The sequence below is a fragment of the Atractosteus spatula genome, chromosome 5 (genome assembly GCF_055471065.1).
Source record: "Atractosteus spatula isolate fAtrSpa1 chromosome 5, fAtrSpa1.hap1, whole genome shotgun sequence".
NCBI lineage: Eukaryota > Metazoa > Chordata > Actinopteri > Semionotiformes > Lepisosteidae > Atractosteus > Atractosteus spatula.
In genome coordinates, this window is record NC_142710.1 from 55,900,203 (window position 1) to 55,922,726 (window position 22,524).

Here is a 22,524-nt window from a genome sequence, read left to right on the forward strand (position 1 = left end):
GAAGTGCCTGTCATTTAAGAAGATGTGTCTGGATAGCTCTGTATCGCCTTTATCACCTAGTTTAAGTGAATAAAGGACTTGTTCTGATGCTATTTCTGCTCAGGAGTCCTGAATACAGGGAAAATGTAAGCTTTCATTCGTTTTCCCAAAACTCTCACTTTATATTTTGAACTTACCACTTAATTTCCACACATTAAATCCAGCAGTTACACCATGATTACAGACAAGATGAACAGTTTGTTTTTTGAACTTATAACTATGAATACTAAGACTTTTAATATCCAAAAGAAACAGGCACCAGAATATTGTGCACCAAAAGGTCTCTCAGATGTGAAAAAAGTTAATACCACAATATTTTCAATTACCACTGGCCACCGGTCCAAAAAAGGAGTATAGGACTTATTTTTAATTAAAGTGCCTTTAAACAGCTTCGCATCACCTTCATACTCACCTCAAAGCCTTTGGCAACTCTGAGTCTCAAGATAAACCACATCACCTCATTTCTTTAATAACTTCTGGCTTCATTTCTAGGAGCTTTGCAAGATGCTCAATACTACACCATACACCCACAGACGTTTTTCTTTTTTTATTCTACATGCTAGCTCATTACACATTTTGAGCTTGCCTTAAAACAAATCAGTCTGCTGTGTGTCTCTCAGCTTTTGCAGCATGCTTAGATCATGATTGGTACAGTTATGGCCATTCAGGTTGTCACGAGCAGACTAATAGCTGGTGTTCTCATATTTATAAAATATAGGAACAGGCAGGTAGCAATAGTTTTAATTATTAGTCAACTCGTGTGTAGCAAAAGAAATATAGCACTTAAATTGGAAGTGATAGCTGATGGACATAGCCGATCCCTGTGTGTCTATGTGTTTCTGTGCACTTACTGTATCTTAGGAAATTGGTGTCAACAGCAAGCTACAGTACATCATTGTTGTGACATCCTTTTCCCTGCAGGGCTCTCTGTGTACTATCACTCTATTCTGCTAAACCCAATCATGAAACAGTGTCAGTTTTGAAGAATTGGGATCTCTAAAGCATCGTGTAGATCTTCCAACTAAAAAAACAAGGGAAAACAGAACCTATAAGTTTTTGTGAGGAAACGTAGATGTTGGCACACTGAAATGGTGATTGGTCATTGAGCAATCACTGACTCATTTTCTGCTAGCATAGCTGTAAAACAATTCAGTTATACAGACTGAGGAGCAAATTCCTGTCGATTGGGGGTGATGAGGTCTTCTCCAGAAAACAAGCTGACTGAAAAATGGCCAATTAAATTGTTCCCTATAAAATGAAGTTAGATATCTATTAGATATAATAGATATCATTTTCGTTAAAAAACAGAACTAAAACGATTGCAAAGATATTTATAGTTTTTGATCACCAGCAGAATGATTGATGTTTTTATTTGTAATTTATTCCAGGTTGTTGATTGTCTTTGACTGTGTCAGCATGGCCTATCCCAAGTAAGGACAGAGGTTTTCTCAACATTATACCAAAAATGCAGATTCAAGAAAGCAACTACAGTGACACAAAAGCTACTGTAAACTGTTAAAACCTCTATCCCACACTACTGAACACCTCTCATTCAGCTTTGTTGAAACGGCTGAAAATCAGTTCACACAAAACCACTTCAGATACACGTTTTTGTTCTACTTCAATGACAACATTCATTCAAAATGGCTTTTGGACTGATTTTCAATCTAGACTGGACTTCACATCCATTTTTAAATTTGTGTCTAGTTAATACAGTAGGTGAGCATATTTGAGATAACCCAGGTAATTGAATAAATGGAAAGCTTGGGAAAAAAATGTTTTTTCCACATAAATGGGAAGCATTTTTATTTCTAAAATTGCCAGAATTGCTTGTGCAGCACAAAGATAAAACTAGTTTGCCATTTCTGCTAACTGTGCAGCTGAACTGGAAATAAGAGTCTTTGTTTTGATCCTTTTACCTGTTATACTGTTGGTGTACAGTATGCTGTGGATTCCTTCAGGAGCTCAGATCATATCATGCTCCAGCAGCCAACACCAAAAGCCTGGATTCAGTTCAATGATTATGTGAGCTACAATTCATCCAAATGTTAGACAGCAAGGCTGTTTGTAGGATTGTTTCTTTCTGTAACTTTACGGGTCTGTTGTATGCATCCATCCCAACTACTGAAAATATATTTATGACAACAAAAAGGCTGGGGTGTTTCCAGAGTAATCAGAAGATAATAAACAGTATTTTTTGTCTTATATTTCAAGAGGTGTCCATTTCGTTAGGATGGACTTCCATAGCCTTGAGAATTTTCAGGTCATTTCTGAAGGATGGTTGTTGGGAGAGACAAACAATCCAGTGTACTAACAGGGAGAATTCCACAATGACTTTGTGAGGGTTCTTCCGCTGTATAACTTGACCAAATGTGGTCAAGACGATTAAGTGGTAAATGTGTCCACCACTTATTCCACAACTCTTTGATATTTGAAAAAGATCAGCCTGTCTGATGACACAAAGCAGCCAGAGGTACTCATGTCCCATTCACTTTCCTTAATCGCATTTTCTAATATGCCTGCTTCGAAAAAGGATCTGTCATGTTTTGAAAAAAGCCAGAGTCTTACAAAATATAGACAAATAATCTGGCATCATTCAAAGCTGGCTGCATCCAGTCCTGAAAAAGAACAAAACTAATTTCCTTCTGTACAAGAAAACGAGTTAAACTCATCAGCTGATGTAATTTCTGTTCACTTAAAGTGGAGATTTCGAAAAGGTACTGTACTGTATGTTGAAGATGTACAGAGAAAATAGAGAGAGTTTTCATACCTGTGTTTTCAGAGTGCACTAGATACCATGCACCAAAATCATGCCTTATGCAATTTAATTTCCACTGTGACTTTTGCAGAATCACAAGGGTTTTTGTCATTGTGTGGGAAACAAAATCATTTGCTGAAGAAAAAACCTCCCTGTAGTCCTTCTTTAAAAAAGCATCTCATGGATTAAAATGTCTATACTGTAGTTTGAACAGAATTTCAGATTTAAGACATTGCCATTACCACTTCTAAATTAAATGTCTTAAATGCCCGTCAATAGCGCTAAATTCCCTAAATATATAGTTTTGTTTCTGCATTATGGAAAATATACATTTTCTAACTGTTACCCAAACTGAATCAATCATATTAGTAAATTAAATAAAATTGAGATGCAAATTAACTTTCATGTAATAGAAGAAGAAACCCCATGCATTGGCTTTAAAAAATGTTTTCCAATTTGCGGCTGCTACAGGCAGATACTGCGGTATGGCCCTAAGCTCCTTTTGAACGAACACCCTGATTGGAAATTGATAACATGCGGCACAATTCAGATCTCTTTCACTTTCATATTCCTCGAGTACATAAAAAGCTCTTGACTCCAGAAGAACAGACTCTAGTGGATTCTCTTGACATTTCCCCTTGAATAAGAGCTAGGAAATGTCTGTTTTTGACTAGCTATCAGACTTTGGAAGATAGAAAAGGTCACAAGCCGGAAAGCCAGGCTGCTCTTCCAGCTGTGGCCGAGCTGCGAACTGGCATGGTGCGCGGCCTGTCCCTCCCTCAGACGCTCTCGCGCAGGCAGAGCGCTTCCACAGCGTTGCTCGGGCCCTGGGCCACCCCTCCGATGAGGAAGAGCATGTGAGGTGTCTGCAGGCCCGCGCAGGAGCAGCGAGGGTTGGGCAGGGGGGCCAGGTACTCCCAGCGCTTCTTCACCGGGTTGAAGCTCTCCACGGAGGCCAGGGGCGAGGGCTGATTGCCTACGGAGACAGAGGCACACCGTCAGCGGGGGAAAAAAGGGCCGCACATCCACGTAGAACAGCAGAACCCAGTTTAGATGGCCCGTTTTCTTGTAATGGGAGGTCCCCTCCCCACAAACCCAACCACCGAGCCCCATCATCCTTTCCACTCTTCTGTAAGTCAAAGTAAAGCATACATACAGCTAACTTTGCAGCATTGTAAGCTGAAGGAAATGCAGACAACAATCCAGACAACTACAGAATAAAGAGGAAGACAAAACTAGTGAACTTCCCAGTTGTCTCCTCCATCTTTCCTCACAGGTGTCTGTGTGACTGCTGCAGGTGTCACCATGTACCCAAGTCAATACTCCAGAGGGGGATGGGCTTGTGTCTGTTCTGTTTCACATGGGTTGTCAGTTACAAAGCTGCTAATTTACAGACATCATTACATTGAAGGCTTGCGAGTTTATAAGAGGAAAACAAAACATTTAATATACATAGGGGGATTGGAGCACTTTTCATAATCAGATTTTAAATTCAGTGCTTCTGCACCTTAGACATTGTTGATCCTTTCTGTTAATAGGCATAACAGTGCCTTTCCTATTATAGAACTACATCTTGGCATACAAATCCCACACTAGGCAGCCTAAATTGCAGTTAACAATGGGAATTTGCTATGTCTTACCCCATTTTTACATAGAAAAAGCATCAATAAATAAAAAAATATTTGTTTGCTGAATTTTTTACCATTTTGGAACAAATGCAAGGTTTTATTGTGGTGTAATTGTTTCAGTAATAGTCTCACATGTACTGTAAAAGGACCAAGATGTTCTGGCAGTGTGAAAAGAGAGCAGATTCAAATCTGCACATATTCAGGGAGGAACAGGAAGATCTGATACATGATTAATCTTTTATTAATTATCACCAGCAACATGCCGTCTCCAAAGCAAGCCATTCCGTTTCACTCACTGGATGAACAGAAACACATGCACTCTTTTTCCATTCTTTGCTTTGACAACAATTTTTTGGTTGCATGTTTTCAGAGACTGTCACTGACTGTTCAGTTTTTTTATCATTCAAGACAATAATAGCTCTTAATGGCAGAAGAGATAAATAGTACACTCAAGTTCCTGACAAGAAAGATGGAACTCTCCTGTTGAGCCGGGTGGTGATTTTTAAGCCTAGCTCTAAGACACCTGCACAAGCTATGGTTTCCTAAGAAATTATGTGTTAGATATACTACATCAGGATTGTTACAGTGTCGGTGGCTATTTCCTTACTGTCTTTAATGCTGTTCTACAAGGTACAGTATGGGATTTTATTGCAGGACTGATATTTTAAATGCCACGATAAACCCAATATAGTTCTAATCTGTGCTCAATTAAGCCTAGTAAACCTGTCAAACTTATCCGAGTTTACAGAGAATATACCAGAAGAACACCAATTGGTTCTGTGATAAAAATGGCAGAATTTCCAATAAATCATCTCAGCTGCATTTATAATGGCTATAATTTGAGATTAACTGTCATAACAGAACCTTCTTATATTAATAATAAGACAACTTCTAAATCAAGAGATCTGACCAAATTGCACAGCCAGGTTCCTGGTCAGTTGGAGGTTACAGCAGGCTGACTGCCTTGTAGATTGATTGCTGATATAAATTGGGAGATACAACCAATTGCTGTCTTATACTACTAAAAAGGAAGACTTTTTTCTTACTGGCAAATTCGTAGCATATGACACTAGAAACTTCAAATGTCACTTCATAAATGTATAAGCTACTAATACTCATATATGCATTATTAAAACATACTGTATTTATACGAGAACAGTCGACTATTGAGAAATAAGTATTCAATCAATTGTAAATAGAGGTCAGTTTCTAGGTTATTAACATTCTATTTTTAGAATAAATGGAATAGTATCTCCTTCTTGATGTTGATCTGAATATAGAGATCTGGAGTCAGAGATGGGAATTTTTAATGGCAACCAGATTGAAGTACTGAATTGTTTTCAACTTGAAATGGGAGCATGTTTCATTCATTTTGCTTTGTTATAACCAGTATCATGGTAATTCTTAATTAACTGAAAATGAGTATGCTTTTATGTCTGCACGATGCTGGATTTGCACTCTACGACTTGTTTTGAAACAAATTGATTGCATTTTTGTGGAGAAATGTATAAAAAAATATTCTTCATGTTTTGAATGTTTCATGCATATAACATGGCCTTAGCATTGAAGCTTGCTTTCATCTATATTTTCAAAAGTTTAGTGCAATACAGAACAACAGTGAGCCAAAGTCTGACCACACAAAGAACAGGGTATGATACTCCCTGGATATGACACCTGCCCACTGTAGGGAGTTACACACCAGTTTCTCCAAACCGCCAAATATATAACCACAAAAAAGCTGAAAATACATTATTTATTCTGCCAAGGAACAACATTTTAAATCTAAAATGCGACATCAAGCCAAGGATTAATATACTGTTAACTATGGAAGCTGTCAGAGACAAAGTAAGTCTGTTATAATTTCCAAAAGGCATTTGCTAGCGAGGAAGTTTACAAATGAGAGGAAGCCATATAACCCATCTAGCCTGTTTGGTAGTTAACAGCTAATTGATTCAAGGCTCTAATTCAAACGTTTCTAAAAACAGGGTATCCGCTTTAACAACATGACTGGGTTGCTTGTTTCATACGCCCACAACCCTACATGTAAAGAAATCTTCCTTCACCTGATTCAAAGACGGGCTCAGTGCCTTAGACTAGTGAATACCATCCAAAGGGCTTTTCTCTCACACATTCTGGCACAGAATACACACTAGATAATCAGTGGTTCTCACTGAAGGACATGACAGGAAAGTGCTCAGGGAGTCAGGGAATCCCACCACAGTCTACAGTTGCAGCAGAACACAAAAGAAAAAACAAAAATAGCACCAAAAGTGTCATCATTGCCATGGCAGCGTTGCTCTGTGGAGGCCTGTTATTATTGGTAGCATGAGTGAAGGAAAGACTTCACACAGCCTCGCTTTTCGCAAAACACATTAATTAGACAGGGACGGATATTAGTCATACTGTATACCCTGACATTGTATTGAAATGTCAAACTCTAGTTTCCAGAAGATGTTTTGAGAGCTGTGTTACTTATCAGGATATTGATAACATTAACTGCAACACAGAACGTACCTGTAGGTAACAATGATTTTTTAAATAATTTTTGATGATGCATGCTTAATTATACTTATCCATCCATACGTTTTTTCAAGGACTTCTTCCAAATCAGGGTTGCAGCGGGGCTGCAGCCATTCCTGGCAAGCAACAGGTGCAAGGTGGGGTACACTCTGGACAGGACAGAGCGCCAGTCCATCACAGGACACAGACAGACATTAACATGTCACACACAGTCACTGTCACGAATCGCACTCGCGCATGTAAGCGTTCCCACATTCCCAGCTGGCAGCCAAGCCATAAGGTTAACCCCCCCCCCCCCCACTATGGTGAGGATTGAGCCAGGGAGCTGCTATGAGGGTGTGGGTGTGGAGTTTAACATACAGTAGGTGAGAAGAACTGTTCAATTTTAGGATCTACTCCTCCTCCTGAGCTTCTGTTATTAATTCTATTTATCTCATATTAAAATAATTTTAACGTACAAACTAGAATATAAAATCAACAACAGTTTTGTCAGAGCCAATGCCTGACATCGGCAAAGATTCCCCATGATTTTGTCTTTTAGGATGCCTTTTGTCTTTTCAGATCTGCCCAGACCTAATGGAGTTCCTCTGTTTTTTTATTCCATTAAGGAAAGTACCCAGCTACAGGTAACTCCAAAATCAATGACAGTGTCTTAATTCTGCTTCAAAACTGAGTAAACAGCTAAAGGCAGAAACAAACAGTCAGTGTGCCAGACGGTGTGCTGTCCGAAAGAAGGTCACGATGACAGAGAGTGCTGGCGCGAGCAGAAGTTTACCTCTGGTTGTTCAGCTTTTGTCAGAATTAATCACTCATTACTTTTGCGAACTCGGGCTGGTTTCCATGGAGATAAAATTTAAACTGCAGATTACAGTAGAAATTATCTGGAACGAGGCATCCACTCTTGAGCACTGCTGTTTAAGCAGAGGCTTATTTATTCTACGTTGTGTGTTTCCTAATGGCTAAATATTACAAACCATTGGTATGGGTTTGTTTTTTTTCATTCCATGTTGCACGCTATTGGACTATACAGGAAAAGCATTTTCCCATCAGACGAGTGATACAAAAATAGCACCACTGGAGAAAAGATTAGGACCACCCACCAAACAACACGCTGCTCCAGGATCTGGTATGTACTGTATTCCACAGGTTTTAGAAATATTTGCAGGCCAATCCTGTCCCCTTGTTTTGGGTAGATCGCCTTCTGTTGTGTTGAGTGCAAAGGTGTGTGGGATTGAATTACACGTGCCACTTGTGCCACCAGTTTTCCGCAGGATAAAAGTCTGGGGATTATTCCTGCCAGGAAAGGGAAAGCAATCTGTCTCAGGCTCCTTAAGCCAGCCACACACTGCCTGCCTCTGGCTACGAAAGTCCATTCACTTAGTGTGTGGTTCCTAATGTTTCAGCTAGTGAGTGTATTTCTAAGCAAACGCAAAAAGGGGCTTTATTGATTTCAAGTTCCCTGACTGTAAAGGGGTTTAGATGTACTGTGTGAGAATTGTTTTCCTCTTGTACATCCAAATATCATCAATCACAGTACAGTCCTCCCCCTCAAATTAAAATAATGCAGATGCACATTTGTGTTCCTCCAGAGTTTTCCTCAAAACATACTGTATACAATAAATAAACATATTTGTACATTTAAGGACTGGTAATTTTAATAGAATATTCTGATGTCTAGGAGAAACTCACTTCACTGTCACAATGAAGAAAATATCATCAATCACAGTACAGTCCTCCCCCTCAAATTAAAATAATGCAGATGCACATTTGTGTTCCTCCAGAGTTTTCCTCAAAACATACTGTATACAATAAATAAACATATTTGTACATTTAAGGACTGGTAATTTTAATAGAATATTCTGATGTCTAGGAGAAACTCACTTCACTGTCACAATGAAGAAAATGGGGAACATTTAGTCAAAGGGCTGAAGTCACAGGGGAAGGAATCTGTTGAAAAGTATGGTTATCATTCAGAACGTACAGTACAGTACATGTGGAAGGTGAACACTTATAGCTTTTTCATGTCCGGTTCTACATGACAGTCCTTACATTTTCTAACTGCTTTATCCCAAAAAACATGGCCATAAGGGAGATGGAACCTATCCTGGCAAGTAGTAAGACAGGATTCACCCTGAACAGGACAACTTTCCATTGCAGGGAAAACACACACACCTACCAGTATACCTCAGGACTGTGGGAGGAAACCCACACAAACACATACAAACTCCATGCAGACAGCACCCCAGGAATTGAACCCAGAGCCCTACTGAAGTCAGGGTACCACTGTGTCGCCATGCCACCCTTCTTTATGACGATAACTTTGGATAACACAACCGCAGCGCTGGATAAAGAGTCTGGGAAAAAAAAATTCAAATTTAATTTTATTCTTTTTTCTTCCCAGGCTACAAAAGTAAATAGCACTGGGATTCCCCTAAGGTCCATTTATTCCAAAGCTATGGTAAATAAAGACAATTTAATGAATACTAACACCCCACAACCAGAGAAAGGAAATGAAATAAAGAAAGCAGCTGTCTAATCCACAGAGCAGCTGGACTGATAAATGACTAAATGAGGAGAGAGCTGGTTCAGTAATTCGGAACATGATTTTAATAAACCTAATAGCAGAGTTAATGAATTCCAGAATGATTTAGGAAGCTGCAGAGAATTGAATCTCACGCGTATTTATTTGATTTATTTATTTTTAAAAAAGGTCTGAGAGCAGATGCCTCTGCAGGAATTTGATACCTGCTTTGGGCACTACGTTTTTCTATATTCCCATTTGAACATTTCAAATGGCTGGCTCTATCACACAATGCATAGAAAAAATGTCACCCATGAGACAGAGGCTTTTAATAAAGCAACAATCTCTGACACTGTGAAAAGGAATCCTTTCACCAGCCTTCACGCACGTAAGACTATGAATAATAAGAGGCATTTATTGGAAAAAAGTCTTTCACCAGGGGTTTGAAGCTAATCACATTTTGGAGAAATAAAAAGGAAGGGTGAAGCATATACAATAAGCTTGAGCAGATCAGTCTAAATATTATTTTTCACACTCTTTTGTAATTTTCATTTTTAGTTTCCTTAGGCATCTTACATGGATGACCTTCGTAAGTCTCTTTCTTCAGCACTTGAATTCCAAATATGAAGGAGAATAAATCAGATTGTGGCAATACTAAATAACTACAATACTCAAATTATTCTCCTAATGAATGGCAAAGCATTTAAATAACCTATACTCTTTATAATGCATCCTTATTACATTCAAGGCAATCAATTAGCTCTAACACAGTCTTTGTTACAAAATGTTACCATTAAGACAAGATAGTCTAAAGACCAATGAAGTGAAATGGTTTCAGAATGATTCCATTTGAATTTAAGAGCAAATATATTCAGTTTGTATGAAGCGATATTTCATTAAGAGCTAGCAGCTACAGTATTCAAAGTTTTTTTGCATTTTGAGCAGAATGGAATCTGACATTAACCGTCACATCATAAGAAAAACAGCTATGACAAATGCTTTTAAAAGCATAGATTATTTTATTCTAGAAAACATAATTTGCAATTTAAACTAAAGGAAAAAATAAAGATGAAGGATTGTTCCACTGAATACATATGGTTTTGAATAAAGAATTTGCTCAGTTCTTTTTCATGATTGCACAAACATTCAAGATAATATCATTATTCTCTTCCTCTTTATAGGCTGCTACAGTACTTCCTCTTAAGATGTGTGGTGACTTGCTTCAATTATACAGTAGCTTTACGGGTGGTGAAGCTGTGCTAATGTATCATATGTAGTTTTAATTTTGAGACATTTGGAAAATTAATGACACAGTCCTCATGAATAGCATTGGATCTTCACAGGAAATACTGTGGAAGGCTGTTTTAAAAAAATCAGTACTGTATGACAGGCCTGCAGCATAAACCAAGCAGAGCTACCATGTTGACTAAATGAAAGTTTCCTATTCCAATCCTGCCTGTCTTCAAATACTGACAAAAGAAAATATAATACTGGTCTACTGTGGCTTACTTGATAGTAGAAAACTCTACCAATAAGAGGTGTGATCATCTATAATTTATATAAGATTTACCAAACCATACTTAAAAAACACTTGCATAAAGAGTGTGAATGCTCAAGTATGTATTGATTTTTGGGGGACGTTGGATGATTTTGGGCCTCTGTCTGGATTTAATCTTAAACACTTTAATGCTACCAAACTGTGCTAAGGTCTGTAGGCCCCAGTTGCTAGGAGACACTCACCTAGGCCTCCTGCTGCGACGACTCTTCCTCCAAGGTAACCAGCCACAAAGTCAGCTCGTTTTTCCCTCATACGAGACGCTCGTGTGGGTTTATTCCAAATTCCTGCAAAGATACACAAAAACCATCTACTGTATTAAGAAGCACTGACATAGCCTACATAATGAACGACAGATGGGAATAATACAGGCACACTTCCAGATTTGGTTTCTCTTAAAATGAGAGATTATCGGGGTTTTTTTTTTTGCCTCAGCTCCTCTGTAACCGAGTAAGGATGTAAATGAACATTGTGAATATTTGTTTTTGTTTAAAAGAAAGAAGTACTCATATACTGTAAACCATTGTTCACTTCTGGCTCTTTGGAAATTACAGTAACTCACCTCAATTCTACAGTCTGATGTCACTGTTCACTGTTAATATTCCCTCCCTCATTTTTAAAGCTCAGATTCAGAGCTCATAGACTTTTTTGCTGACAGGACTTTCAAATGCCAACAGGCCATAAAGTGTTAAAGAGTTCCCCAGATATCCCCTTTACACTCTCAGGTGCTTTTTGCTGAGAAAATTTTGATGGATGGCACATTTATGTGGAGAGCAGAATGCTTCTTTATTGATCATATTATTAATTAATGGATTAATTAATGGATTTGGATTTTTTACAGCGTGTTTGAACTCATTTAGACAGCTGGCTGGACTACTGAAGTAATTTGAGAGACATACTTTACTCATACACCAGCAGAGCACCACCTGGGATTTGTGTTGGTTATGAATCCAGTGTCTTAACCATCATTCTACCCTATTCTGCAAAAAGCTTTGTATAAGACAATGAATCCCATCTTCATTTCCTGTGCCTCTAAAGCAGTATCTGTTTGATGATTAAAATCCTCTAAAAATCAATCACTTTCCATATTGAAATGAAGACTGAAGAATCCGGATGAACGCATTATGAATCCCAAAATATAATCAGAAGAAATCCAAGCACTTAGTCTGGATCACTGTCTGACAAAACCAAATTATACTTCTAAATTTGGGATTGTCTGACTTCTGAAAAAAGTGTGGCTTTGCTCCTATGAGTTCTATATAGAGCAGGTAGTGAACGCGTTATCTCCTCTCCATGGAAACAGCCACTCTGACTCACACATCTCCCTGATGAGGAAGAGGCCAGCTAGTGCTCAATCTCACAGAGCACACAAACTGCAGGCAACGTCGCCCGACACCTGATGAGACCTTAGGATTTTTTTGTTGTTGTTTTTGTTTCTGCTGGTGGAAGTCATTGCTACAGTGAGAGCCACACAGACAGAAATAGCTAAAAGGCACATGACGTTGGAGTAGAAAAACATGCCAGACTGATTCCAGCGTCATTAGAGTGGAATATGATTGCAGTAAAAAAAAGATAATATCTAGGGTGGAGACTGAAACCTTTGTGGAGTGCTTGAGAAAATCAGATTTTTCAGGATTTAAAGTTTGGTTTTAATAGCACTCCTAAATTAACAAACAAATTGACATGCTATATTTCAACAGTTAAGTCAAGCTCCAATTAATACAAAGAGTTGATGAATTTGGGGACAACATAATTAAAATTTGCTTTGCGTAACTTGCCTGGCTAAGGAAACTTCAACAAGAATGAAAACTTAAGGCTGGGAGGACCCCAAAAGAGATAAAAGTAACCCCAAAACACCACTGCAGCAGTCCTTCTTTGACAGAGCTCATGGTGCTGGAGCTCTTGGTTGATCAGGTTGGTTTGGAGGTATGCTTTAGAGGAACATGTTAGGTTTGATGGTGCAACGTCTAGGATTTGATGAGAATATGAAGCAGTAACCCAAAATCTATTGGTTATGGAGGTCAGCTTTGGCCAGCCTGACAAGGAGGTGCTATACGAACTCGCAGTGAATAGGTACTTACTGATGGATGTGAATGAACAGAAGAAGTGGCTGAATAACAAAAGCAAAGGGTGTCTGGCATGCCCGAGAGGGTCTGGCCACTGGGGGGAGACTTTGGACAGGGGATGGGGTGTGATAGAGGGTTGGGGATCGACCCTGCATGTAGCTGGGAGCAAGAGCAGCTATTTCACCCTGCAACTCACAACTGGCAACCCACTGAAGCTGAGCAGGTGTGAGCCTGGTCAGTACCTAGATGGGAGACCTCCTGGGAAAGCTAAGGTTGCTCTAAGGTGTTAGAGGGGCCACTAGGCGGCGCTCACCTCGCGTGGGTCATAATGCTTCTGTATAGTGACAGGGACCCTCACTATATTGTAAAAAGGTACTGTACTTCAGATGAGACGTAAAAACTGTAGTCCTGACTATCTGTGGTCATTAAAAATCCCAGGGCGTTTATTGAAAAGAGTAGGGGTGTTACCCCAATCCTGGACAAATTTCCTCCCCACCGATAGCTGATGTGTGGTGAGCGTTTTGGTGCACTTCGGCTGTTGTTGCATCATCCAGGTGGGGCTGCACATTGGTGGTGGAGGAGAGTCCCCATTACCTGTAAAGCGCTTTGAGTGGAGTGCCCAGAAAAACATATAAGTGTAAGAAATTATGGTGAGTTACCTAGCACTAGGTATGCTTTAAGCTGGAATTTCCTTGCAAAAGCACTTCCAAAGTCACAGAAACACCTTGGGTGCTATTCTGCAAGGAATGCAGTTTATGACAATGCTGGTATAAGACAGATCAATCAGGATCATGTGCCTTTGTAATCATCATCACAGGTCAGGTGCAGCAACAGGAATGCACTCAATGATCTCTACAGCCACATTCATACTCTATGTACTCATACTTTTGATGAAGTGCATTTAAAATCTAATCTTTTTAACATGAATTAGAATGAACTGTAACTAAGGAGTACTGACAGTATTGATGACATAACTGTAAAAATAATTACATTATTTCTAACTCACAATATTAAAACACATTAATAATATGTTAAAAATAAATGCCTTAAATGGACACATCTAGTTTCACAAAGCCTCAGAAAGTTTAAAGAAACTACAATCGTATTTATTAAAGGAGGTTGAACTCAATACCCTGTTATCTTGATGAAAGTCAGCGAAAGTAACAGATTGTCAACTTTAATAACTAGCTAGGTTTCTAGGGGGAAATGATGTCCCCAGAGCAGATAATCTTCATTACATAAAGATATAATAAGGTTCAAGCAAGCCTTATTGCACCTTTACATTGAATTCTTATGGAGCTAGAATTCTTTATATCTGCGTCCAGAGAACTTCTAACAAACTGGCTTTTTATTTTTTGTGAACAGAAGGGCTTCTTCACAGAAGAGATAAATTTCCATTCAAACAGGCTTGTGAGTAAATGTTACCCAACCAAAGAATAATTTACAAGAACACTTTCAGCTGCAGTACTTGTGTAGCTAATTTGTGTGCTTGAATAATTAATTAAGCATTGTGAATGAAACATTGCTTACTGGTGAAGAGCTGAAAATGGGACAAGAGGGAGTTTCGGAAAAAAAGAGGAGTCCCATGGTGTTCTTCATCTTCAAGAAGTAAGTGGAAACAAATTGCATTTTGACAAGATAAACTCTTTGGAATCCAGTGCGGTCCCTGTATAAAGCACTTTGTATTTTGTATTCATTGTTAGACTGCAGGGCAGCATGGTGGCCCGCTGGTTAGCATTGCTATTGTACATCTCAATGTTGGGGCCCTAGTGCCAGTTCCTGGGCTGCTATCTGCTTGGAGTTTGTATTTTCTCTATGTGTATCTGTGGGTTCCCCTCTGGGTGTGCCGGTTTTCTCCTACAGTCAAAAGACAAACTCATAAGGTAACTGTAGTATGGGAAAAGTGGATCTGGAGTGAGTGTGTGCTTGTCTGTCTGCCCTGCCATGGACACGTGTCTTGTCCAGGGTGTATCCTGCCTTGCGCCTGTTGCTGGCCTGGAATTGAATAGGTTAACCTGGTTAGAAAACAGATGGAATGACGGATGTTATAACTACAGAGTTATTGATTGTACCATTTTAGTATTCTACCATCCATTTTACTATTCTACCATCCTGTAACCATACAGTATCTACCCACTTACCATTTGTGAGATTGAAAAGCAAGCTTTATCCGCAAAACCTCCTTCCTCTATCCTGACAGGTATTACAAAAAGAATAAAATGGCCTTAAATGAGCTGGGGAGACAGGGTACAGTATATACTTATACCCTTGTAACAGCAATGAGCTATAAAAGACAACAGGCATGCAATTTGACTTCAGAGTGGAAACAGCAGTTTGCAAGGGACCCTAAAGAGGCAATATTTTACTGTTTTCTCATGTTTGATACTGAATTCTACCGCTGTTTAATGTTTTGAAAAAATTCTTGATACTATTGAGAGTGGTTTTCTGCTCTTGTTGTGAGTTTTCAGGCTAATTTGTCATTCAAAAAAACATTCTGAAAATCACGTAAAAGAAGACTGTGCTTGTGGCCTGTGCGAAATAATCATCTCAATTTCTCGCCAGTTTTATCCTCTGAAAGCGATTATTGACAATCCTTTAGGTGTGAATTGCATTTTGCCATCTGCACAATTAACTGTCATATTGTCAGACAGGACAAAACAACTGAATACGCACTGTCCTGTAATAACAGATAATTCAAAAAACTATACAGGCTGAAGAAAATACTGTAAGATATGAGTTCAGTTAAAAAAGGTAGATGAACTCTGTGACCTATTTAAAGTAGTCATTCTACCAGGGTAAAGCTGAGACAGCCAGAGTGATTCAGAATCGCCAACATTTTTACGAAAGAAACCTTTCTTTTGTAAACTGGAAGAATGAACAAGTTGCAAATTATCTAAAAATCAGAAATGTAAATAAAAAGAAAAAGGAAAGAACTCCTTAGAATGACTATGGCAAATAAAAAATTAAAAAAGACATTGAAATTGCCTTGACCTTGGAGATAATGAACGGACATTGTGTTGCCCTTGTATTCTGAAGAAAAAGTAATTGATTCAAATATCATAAAATACTTAGTTTCAGTATGATTTGTACAGTAACACTTTTTTCTTCTAGGTAATGCACCATGCTCTTTGTGATGTGTATTATTGAATCAGCTACAAAGTAGAGAAGACTGATGAGCTGGCAAAGTAATATTAACAACACAGCATGAGCTGTCCTCTCCATATTTTTAACAGAACCAGAATCAACCACCTCTCTAATATCAGAGGTTTATCCTGCTGTTTCTGAAACAAAAAAAAATGAGAAGTTACACACCTTTCCCACCATTGCCCTTTGACATGTGAATGATTGCTTTAATTGCTACATACACATAATATGTCGCAATGTGTTTAAATGCACAACAAACGCCCCACAATAACACTAGAAAGCTTAAACAACCAAAAACAGGCCTAACGCCTAAGCCCATGCTGCTGATATGAAGGCCTTTCTCCTCAGTCATTTTTAGACTTATCTATCCCTTATTTTCTAACCACTTCATCCAGTACAGGATCGCAGGGGAGCCGGAGTCTAATCCAGGAAGCAACGGGGACACGACAACACGGCAGTTCATCACAGGGCAAACGTACAGACACACATTCCCACACGTTCACCTGAGTGCCAATTTTACCAGAAGCCAATTACCCTACCAGCATGTTGTTGAACTGTGGGTGGAAACCAGAACACCCAGAGGAACATACAAACTCCTCGTAGATAACACTCCGGGTCCAGTGTGTGGCACTTTTGCCTAAATTATATTGGAGAATCATGTTTTTAACAAGACATGCACTTGCTTGTCAAGAATGAGCACTTCTGTCTTAGTAGTGTCAGTTCACACAGCTTGCTACCTCACTGTAACAGTGAGCTCACTTTGTGTTTTTTACTTACTCACTACTTTTTAGGAGCATCTGATTCAGAGCAACCCTTTCCACATAGGAAAATGCCATCTTGAAGGCAGCCTACTTTTTTTGAAGCAAGAGCTAAGAAGCACACAGCCCAAAAATCTCCAGTGTGTATACCCGTACTTTCATTGTATTTTCTAACTGATATGTCGTCTTTGTTACCTCTAGTTACTCATATCAAAACTTCCTTTTTTTCCAGTCCCCGGTTATTTGCCTAGTCAGCCAGAGCCACAGGCTCTGACATTGAATCTGATCCAGGAATACAAGCGTGGTAGTAAAAAGCCATTAGAATGTGTCAGTCTTATCCAAATTAAAAAAGACAGTTGAACTGTACATTCCAAGAGTTAAAGGGAAAGTAGTAGGCTTCTAAAAGCACAACACATTGTATTTCAATCAGATGTTCACATCGTCTCTTACTATATCACGATTTCTTCAAAAGATGGGGATAATTGCAAAGAGGAAAAAAGAATGAACAACCTTTTCAGGTTCTTTTCTATGAGAATGGTGCCACTAACCTTGAAGAAATACGGCCATTCTGCCTCTGTAGAATTCCTTCAGATAATGTGCAAAAGCTTGAACAACCAGATTATTTGGTCAAATCTGAAACCTAAGTAAATTAGAGATAAAATAGAGATACCAGTGCTTTAACATGTCACATGCCTTTTAATTACAAAGGTTAGGGCAATGTCAGCGACTGAGTTTTAAACACTAAACACGGGCCTCATAAGATGCACAAACAGAAAAGGAATTAAAGGTGTCATAAAGAGAAGCAAAGTAAGTTTCATATTCCTATTACAAAAAAACAACTTTTTACCATCACAGCCTTTCCCTGCAGCTTGAATTCTGAAAAATAATATTAATTTGAATGCATCTGTCAACAGTGAATTATTCTGGGTCAATCACAAAAGAAAATACGCCGTGTATCCAGAAATTCGCAACGTGAATTAAATTACCCCAGAGATCATCCTGTATCCGCTATGCACAGGCATGGAATGCCATTGGGATGACAGCAAAGCGAAACTAAGCACGAGCGTCAGGTTGTGAAAACTTGCTCCCTCTTTTTCCAAATTGAACCTGGCAGCTTTCAGAACTGCTACCGAATGTTAAATGCCCAAGCTACATCAGCAGGCAGGGATCAGAGATGCTTTTCTAATACATTCATTCGTTTAAATGCTTAGCTCATAAAAAGCATCCAGCTTGCTTTTATTTGCATTTTGTTAGCAAATCAGCAGTTTTTATTCATCATTTTGATGCTCTATAAGAACAAGTGATTAAGTTTCTTTTGAGTGCTTACTTCTTTGACAAAGTCAGTCTTTCCTAAATGAAAACTCGTTAAAAGATGGTCTATCATAGATTGTATTCAAATGTCTGATCATTCTTCTTTGGAGATTAACAGAGCTACGGTACATTACATAATTTGCAAATGTGTTGTGATAAAAAAAGAGAGGAACAAAATGTTGTCATGACATCTGAAATGCTCTTCAGAAGAATCTAATTAAGTCCCCTAGTTCGTTTTATTTCCATTTTACTACAGTACTAAGCTACTGTAGGTATTTACCAAAGCCTGCCCTTCCACAACAATCAAAGAGACTTTTTCAAATGTGGATTTGCCTCCCGAGCAAAAATGATTAAAGTGTGCCAAGATAAATTGTTAACAGGTAATTTAATAAGAAAATAAAAAAAAATAATCTGCTCCAGACTGCCAATGAGTCACTTCTGGTTCCCTTTTCACACTAAGATGCTTCCACTCCCTATAGACACAAGCACTTCAAAATCATTAAAAAATACAGAATTACCTTGTACTGTAGGTACTGCTGTTGATGGGAAAAGACACTAATGACCTCCTAAACAATATGATATTCATTTTCCACCCCCCAAAAAAATGTTGATCAAGTATTGATGAATGGATACACAGATGTCACATTTTAAAATGCAAATGAGCATGTGCGTCAGAATGCATTCAAGGACTGATTAGAGAAGGCAATACATTAATCTAAACCTTTTATGGTTCTGATTAAAATGCTCAGAAGCCTACCATGATTGTATTGATTTATTTACTTATTATTTATGCTGTACGTGTTGCAAGATAAGTACAAGAGGGTTCCTGAACGGTTTTTTTTTTACATTTTGCATTTACATTTACCCAGAGAACCATTTTATCAACTTGGAATTCAGATCACAAAAGCATAGTCTGTCAAAGACCCTTCACCCATCATGGTTTATTTACAGTAGTTCTGCAGTACGTTCGCTGCCAAGAGAAAAAAAAACTGTGGGTAAGACAAAACGAGCAAGATAAGCAGCAGACTTTGATAATATTCATGCTCCTGAAGTTCATGAGCACTCTGGATTCCTAAATGAACGCACACTTGGACCTCTGACAAATCAGACCCCAACTATATTTGATTCTAGTCCACCAGTTCCCTAGCTTTTCTACCATGCAAAATTAAAGTGTTCACACAGCAATTTGATCTAGAATTCAGATCACAAGACAGAGTGCAAATCATGTTCTTAAAGTTAATCAAGAAGATGTGCTTGCATATTCAGTAGCTTGCATGCATGAAATAAGCCAGAAAATAACTACTGTACTGTAGGTACACTCAGTGATGAAATTCAAGGATGCTATCTGTGCCTAATGTGTTTAGTGGCTTGGGTATCAAGTGTCAAGCAGAAGGTGTCTCTAGATGAAAGGAAGTTTCCCAGTCAAAACTGAAGTTGGTGCTTTTGTGTGATGTAGCTAGCAGTTTAGAACGGTGGCAGACCACTCCCCTATACCTTGAATGTGAACGGGACTTCAGCCAAAAGATCATGAAAGTCCAAGAAATTGTCAGTATTGTTTTCATGGATTTGTGAGGGTTACTGAGTATTACTCAGTTCCAAACAGAAATGTTACGTCCTTCAAAGGCTTGTTGCATTTTTCTTATGGCAGAATACTCTTCAGGAGCATATACCAGCATCTCAGAAACAAGATGAAACTGAGACACTGTCCACAATCCCAAAAGACATCATCACAACACTGAACACATGCCTGCGTCTTCATGAAAAAGGATAATGTTAAACAAGCAAGAGGCTTTTATACTCTTAAACAGAGCAGAAGGAGTGATCAGATTTATTGCATTGCTCTGCATTTTCTTGAGATTTGACAGGTTTAACACAAATGTATATGGGATTTCAGCTTTACATTGCAGATATTTGTTTTTAAATTTAATTTGTCTACTTTATTGCTTTCCTAACATTCTTATCTGTTTCAAGATACTGAAGATACTGTTTCTTACAGATTTATCTTTTTTTTTCTTCAAAGCAATAAATTTCCTAGCAGGATATTCAGAAAGTTTTAGTGCTGATATTGTCCTCTTCCTGAATATAAATCACGCAGCAGTAATAGGTGGCACTTTCTTTCTTGAGACAACTGAATCATGTTTACAGCACAGTGCCAAGAAATATCATCTTTCATTCATACACAAATGACAAATTACTATAATTAGTCACTTAATTACACTCAAGTATGTTGAATTGGCATTTTAAACATGTCAACCTGGCTTATTAAAGTAACAACGTCACATAGGTAAACAGGGTATTTGTCAAACAACAAGACTATGAACATAGATTGATTAATTGGTCTAGCTAGAAAAAAAAGCTAAGTTTTAATTAAGGACCACACAGTATTTTGAAAGAAAATGGCATGAATACTTAAAGGCTCATACAGTACTTATTAGAGTAACAATGCCATATACAGTAGGTAAACAGGGTATTTCTAAAGCAATAAGTGTTCCTTTTAAAACATTTTTACCATCCAGAAATATAAATAAAAGCAGATCAATATTATGAGAAACTGCATCTGCCATACTAAATTATTAAAATGATAAAAAAACATGTTCTATTACAATAAAAAAAATATCAACTTTTTTTCAGAAAACTCAGTTTAAGTCACAAGTCAGGCATAGTTACCGTTTTTATTTATTTCATATTCTGTGCCATTATTACAATGTTCAGCCTCAGAGCAGAATTATCCTGATTTTCGTGTTGAGGCTGTTCATAACCTTCTGTATGCGCTTGTACGTTTCAATATTTTTGTCTTGGTAACGACTAATAATTTCAAGCAGAGTAAGTAAAGCAACTCATAATCTCCTTCTACATATTTATTCATTTTCTTTAAAGCATTTCCGCATATTCTGGCAGCAGCGTAAGAAAAAAAAAGATTTACACAGGAGACCCTGGTGTTATTCTGTTCAATCAATTTATTTATTTTTTTTGCTCTCATCTCCGTGTTGGTCAAAGGACTGCCGGTTCACCTTGAAGAGCGCTTTAAATCAATACCACTCTAAACAGGCCCAACCTCTGCCCTACTGCTAAAAAAATAAAATAACACTATTCTTCTGTTTAATTGCATACTGTGTGAAAACCGACTGCACATTCACCTGGAGGCAATAGACATACACGCAACATGAAAGACTGAGGCAAAAGCAATCCATTTACAACTCTTACATAACCACACCAACCTCTTGAGTGAGTGATGCTGAAGTGTAAAGAAATACTGGATGTGATTCACCATACAAATTTCATAATAGAAATGGATCACTTTGACACAACAGTGTACTGGACTGTAGGTTTATTCAGATTAACACTTAAAGAAACTATATGCAAATCTGTTACAGTAGTTTTAATATTTCTTTGGTTTAATAGTTTCTTGCAGCTGGTAATTGAAAAGAACTGCTGAATTCCAATCCTTGTCTGACGTTACCAAACATCTCTGATCCTCCCTCTGATCTGACTGCTCCATATAGAATTGCAACCCACCAAAGACGAACAGGATATCTAGGCAAGCCAGGATTCACTCTTTCAAGGAACTGTCCTCCTCTAAAAGAAATAACACACATCCATAAAGAAAATACACATAAAACTCTTTTTTGCATGTTCATAGACAGAATATATGAACAAATATGATTTTTGATAAGTGTATAATATTGATATGAATTGTGTACATCATATACTGTACAGTTTCTGTGAAAAATAATAATCAACAGAATGTTGTTCTAAAAAACACCTTCACCAACCAAATAAACATATCAATTGGAAAATTGCAGGGATGAAATATGAGCTCTAGCAAATAGGCTCTGGAAATAGTGATGTGGAGTCATGTACAAGCTGTGCTTGAAGGACTGATGAAGCAAAGCCCTCAGCATCTGTGATGCGCAGTGAAAAGCAAAGATCCTTATTTTATACTTCGCAGGGTTCCAGTACTATTTTTTAAAAATAAAAAAGAACACTATTTTTCAGAAGTTGCTGCATGTTTATTTTATGTCTGGATGAGAGGAATCGTAACTTCATAGTCCATTTGAAATCCAAAGTAAAAACATCCCATATTCAACTGCACGCTCTTTTTGACCCCACTGGCTTTTGTGAGCCACTTATTCCCCTGCATTAGGACTTCATGGATTACCAGGAGTTTTTTTTTCTCCTCCTTTCTCCTTCAAATACTTTAATCCACTGGCCCAGATCAAAGGC

The 22,524-nt window shown here is 38.1% G+C and overlaps 1 protein-coding gene across 1 annotated transcript in view; it reads right to left on the minus strand.

The window, feature by feature from the left end:
• Nucleotides 1–3,576: 3,576 nt before the first annotated feature.
• Nucleotides 3,577–22,524, minus strand: part of klhdc8b (kelch domain containing 8B) — a 76,925-nt gene continuing 57,977 nt past the window's right edge. The window contains exons 4-5 of the mRNA XM_088917115.1: nucleotides 11,207–11,308; nucleotides 3,577–3,773 (exon numbers count right to left, since the gene is read on the minus strand). Of these exons, the coding sequence (XP_088773241.1) occupies nucleotides 3,577–3,773; nucleotides 11,207–11,308 (299 nt within the window). The remainder of the gene's footprint in view (nucleotides 3,774–11,206; nucleotides 11,309–22,524) is intronic.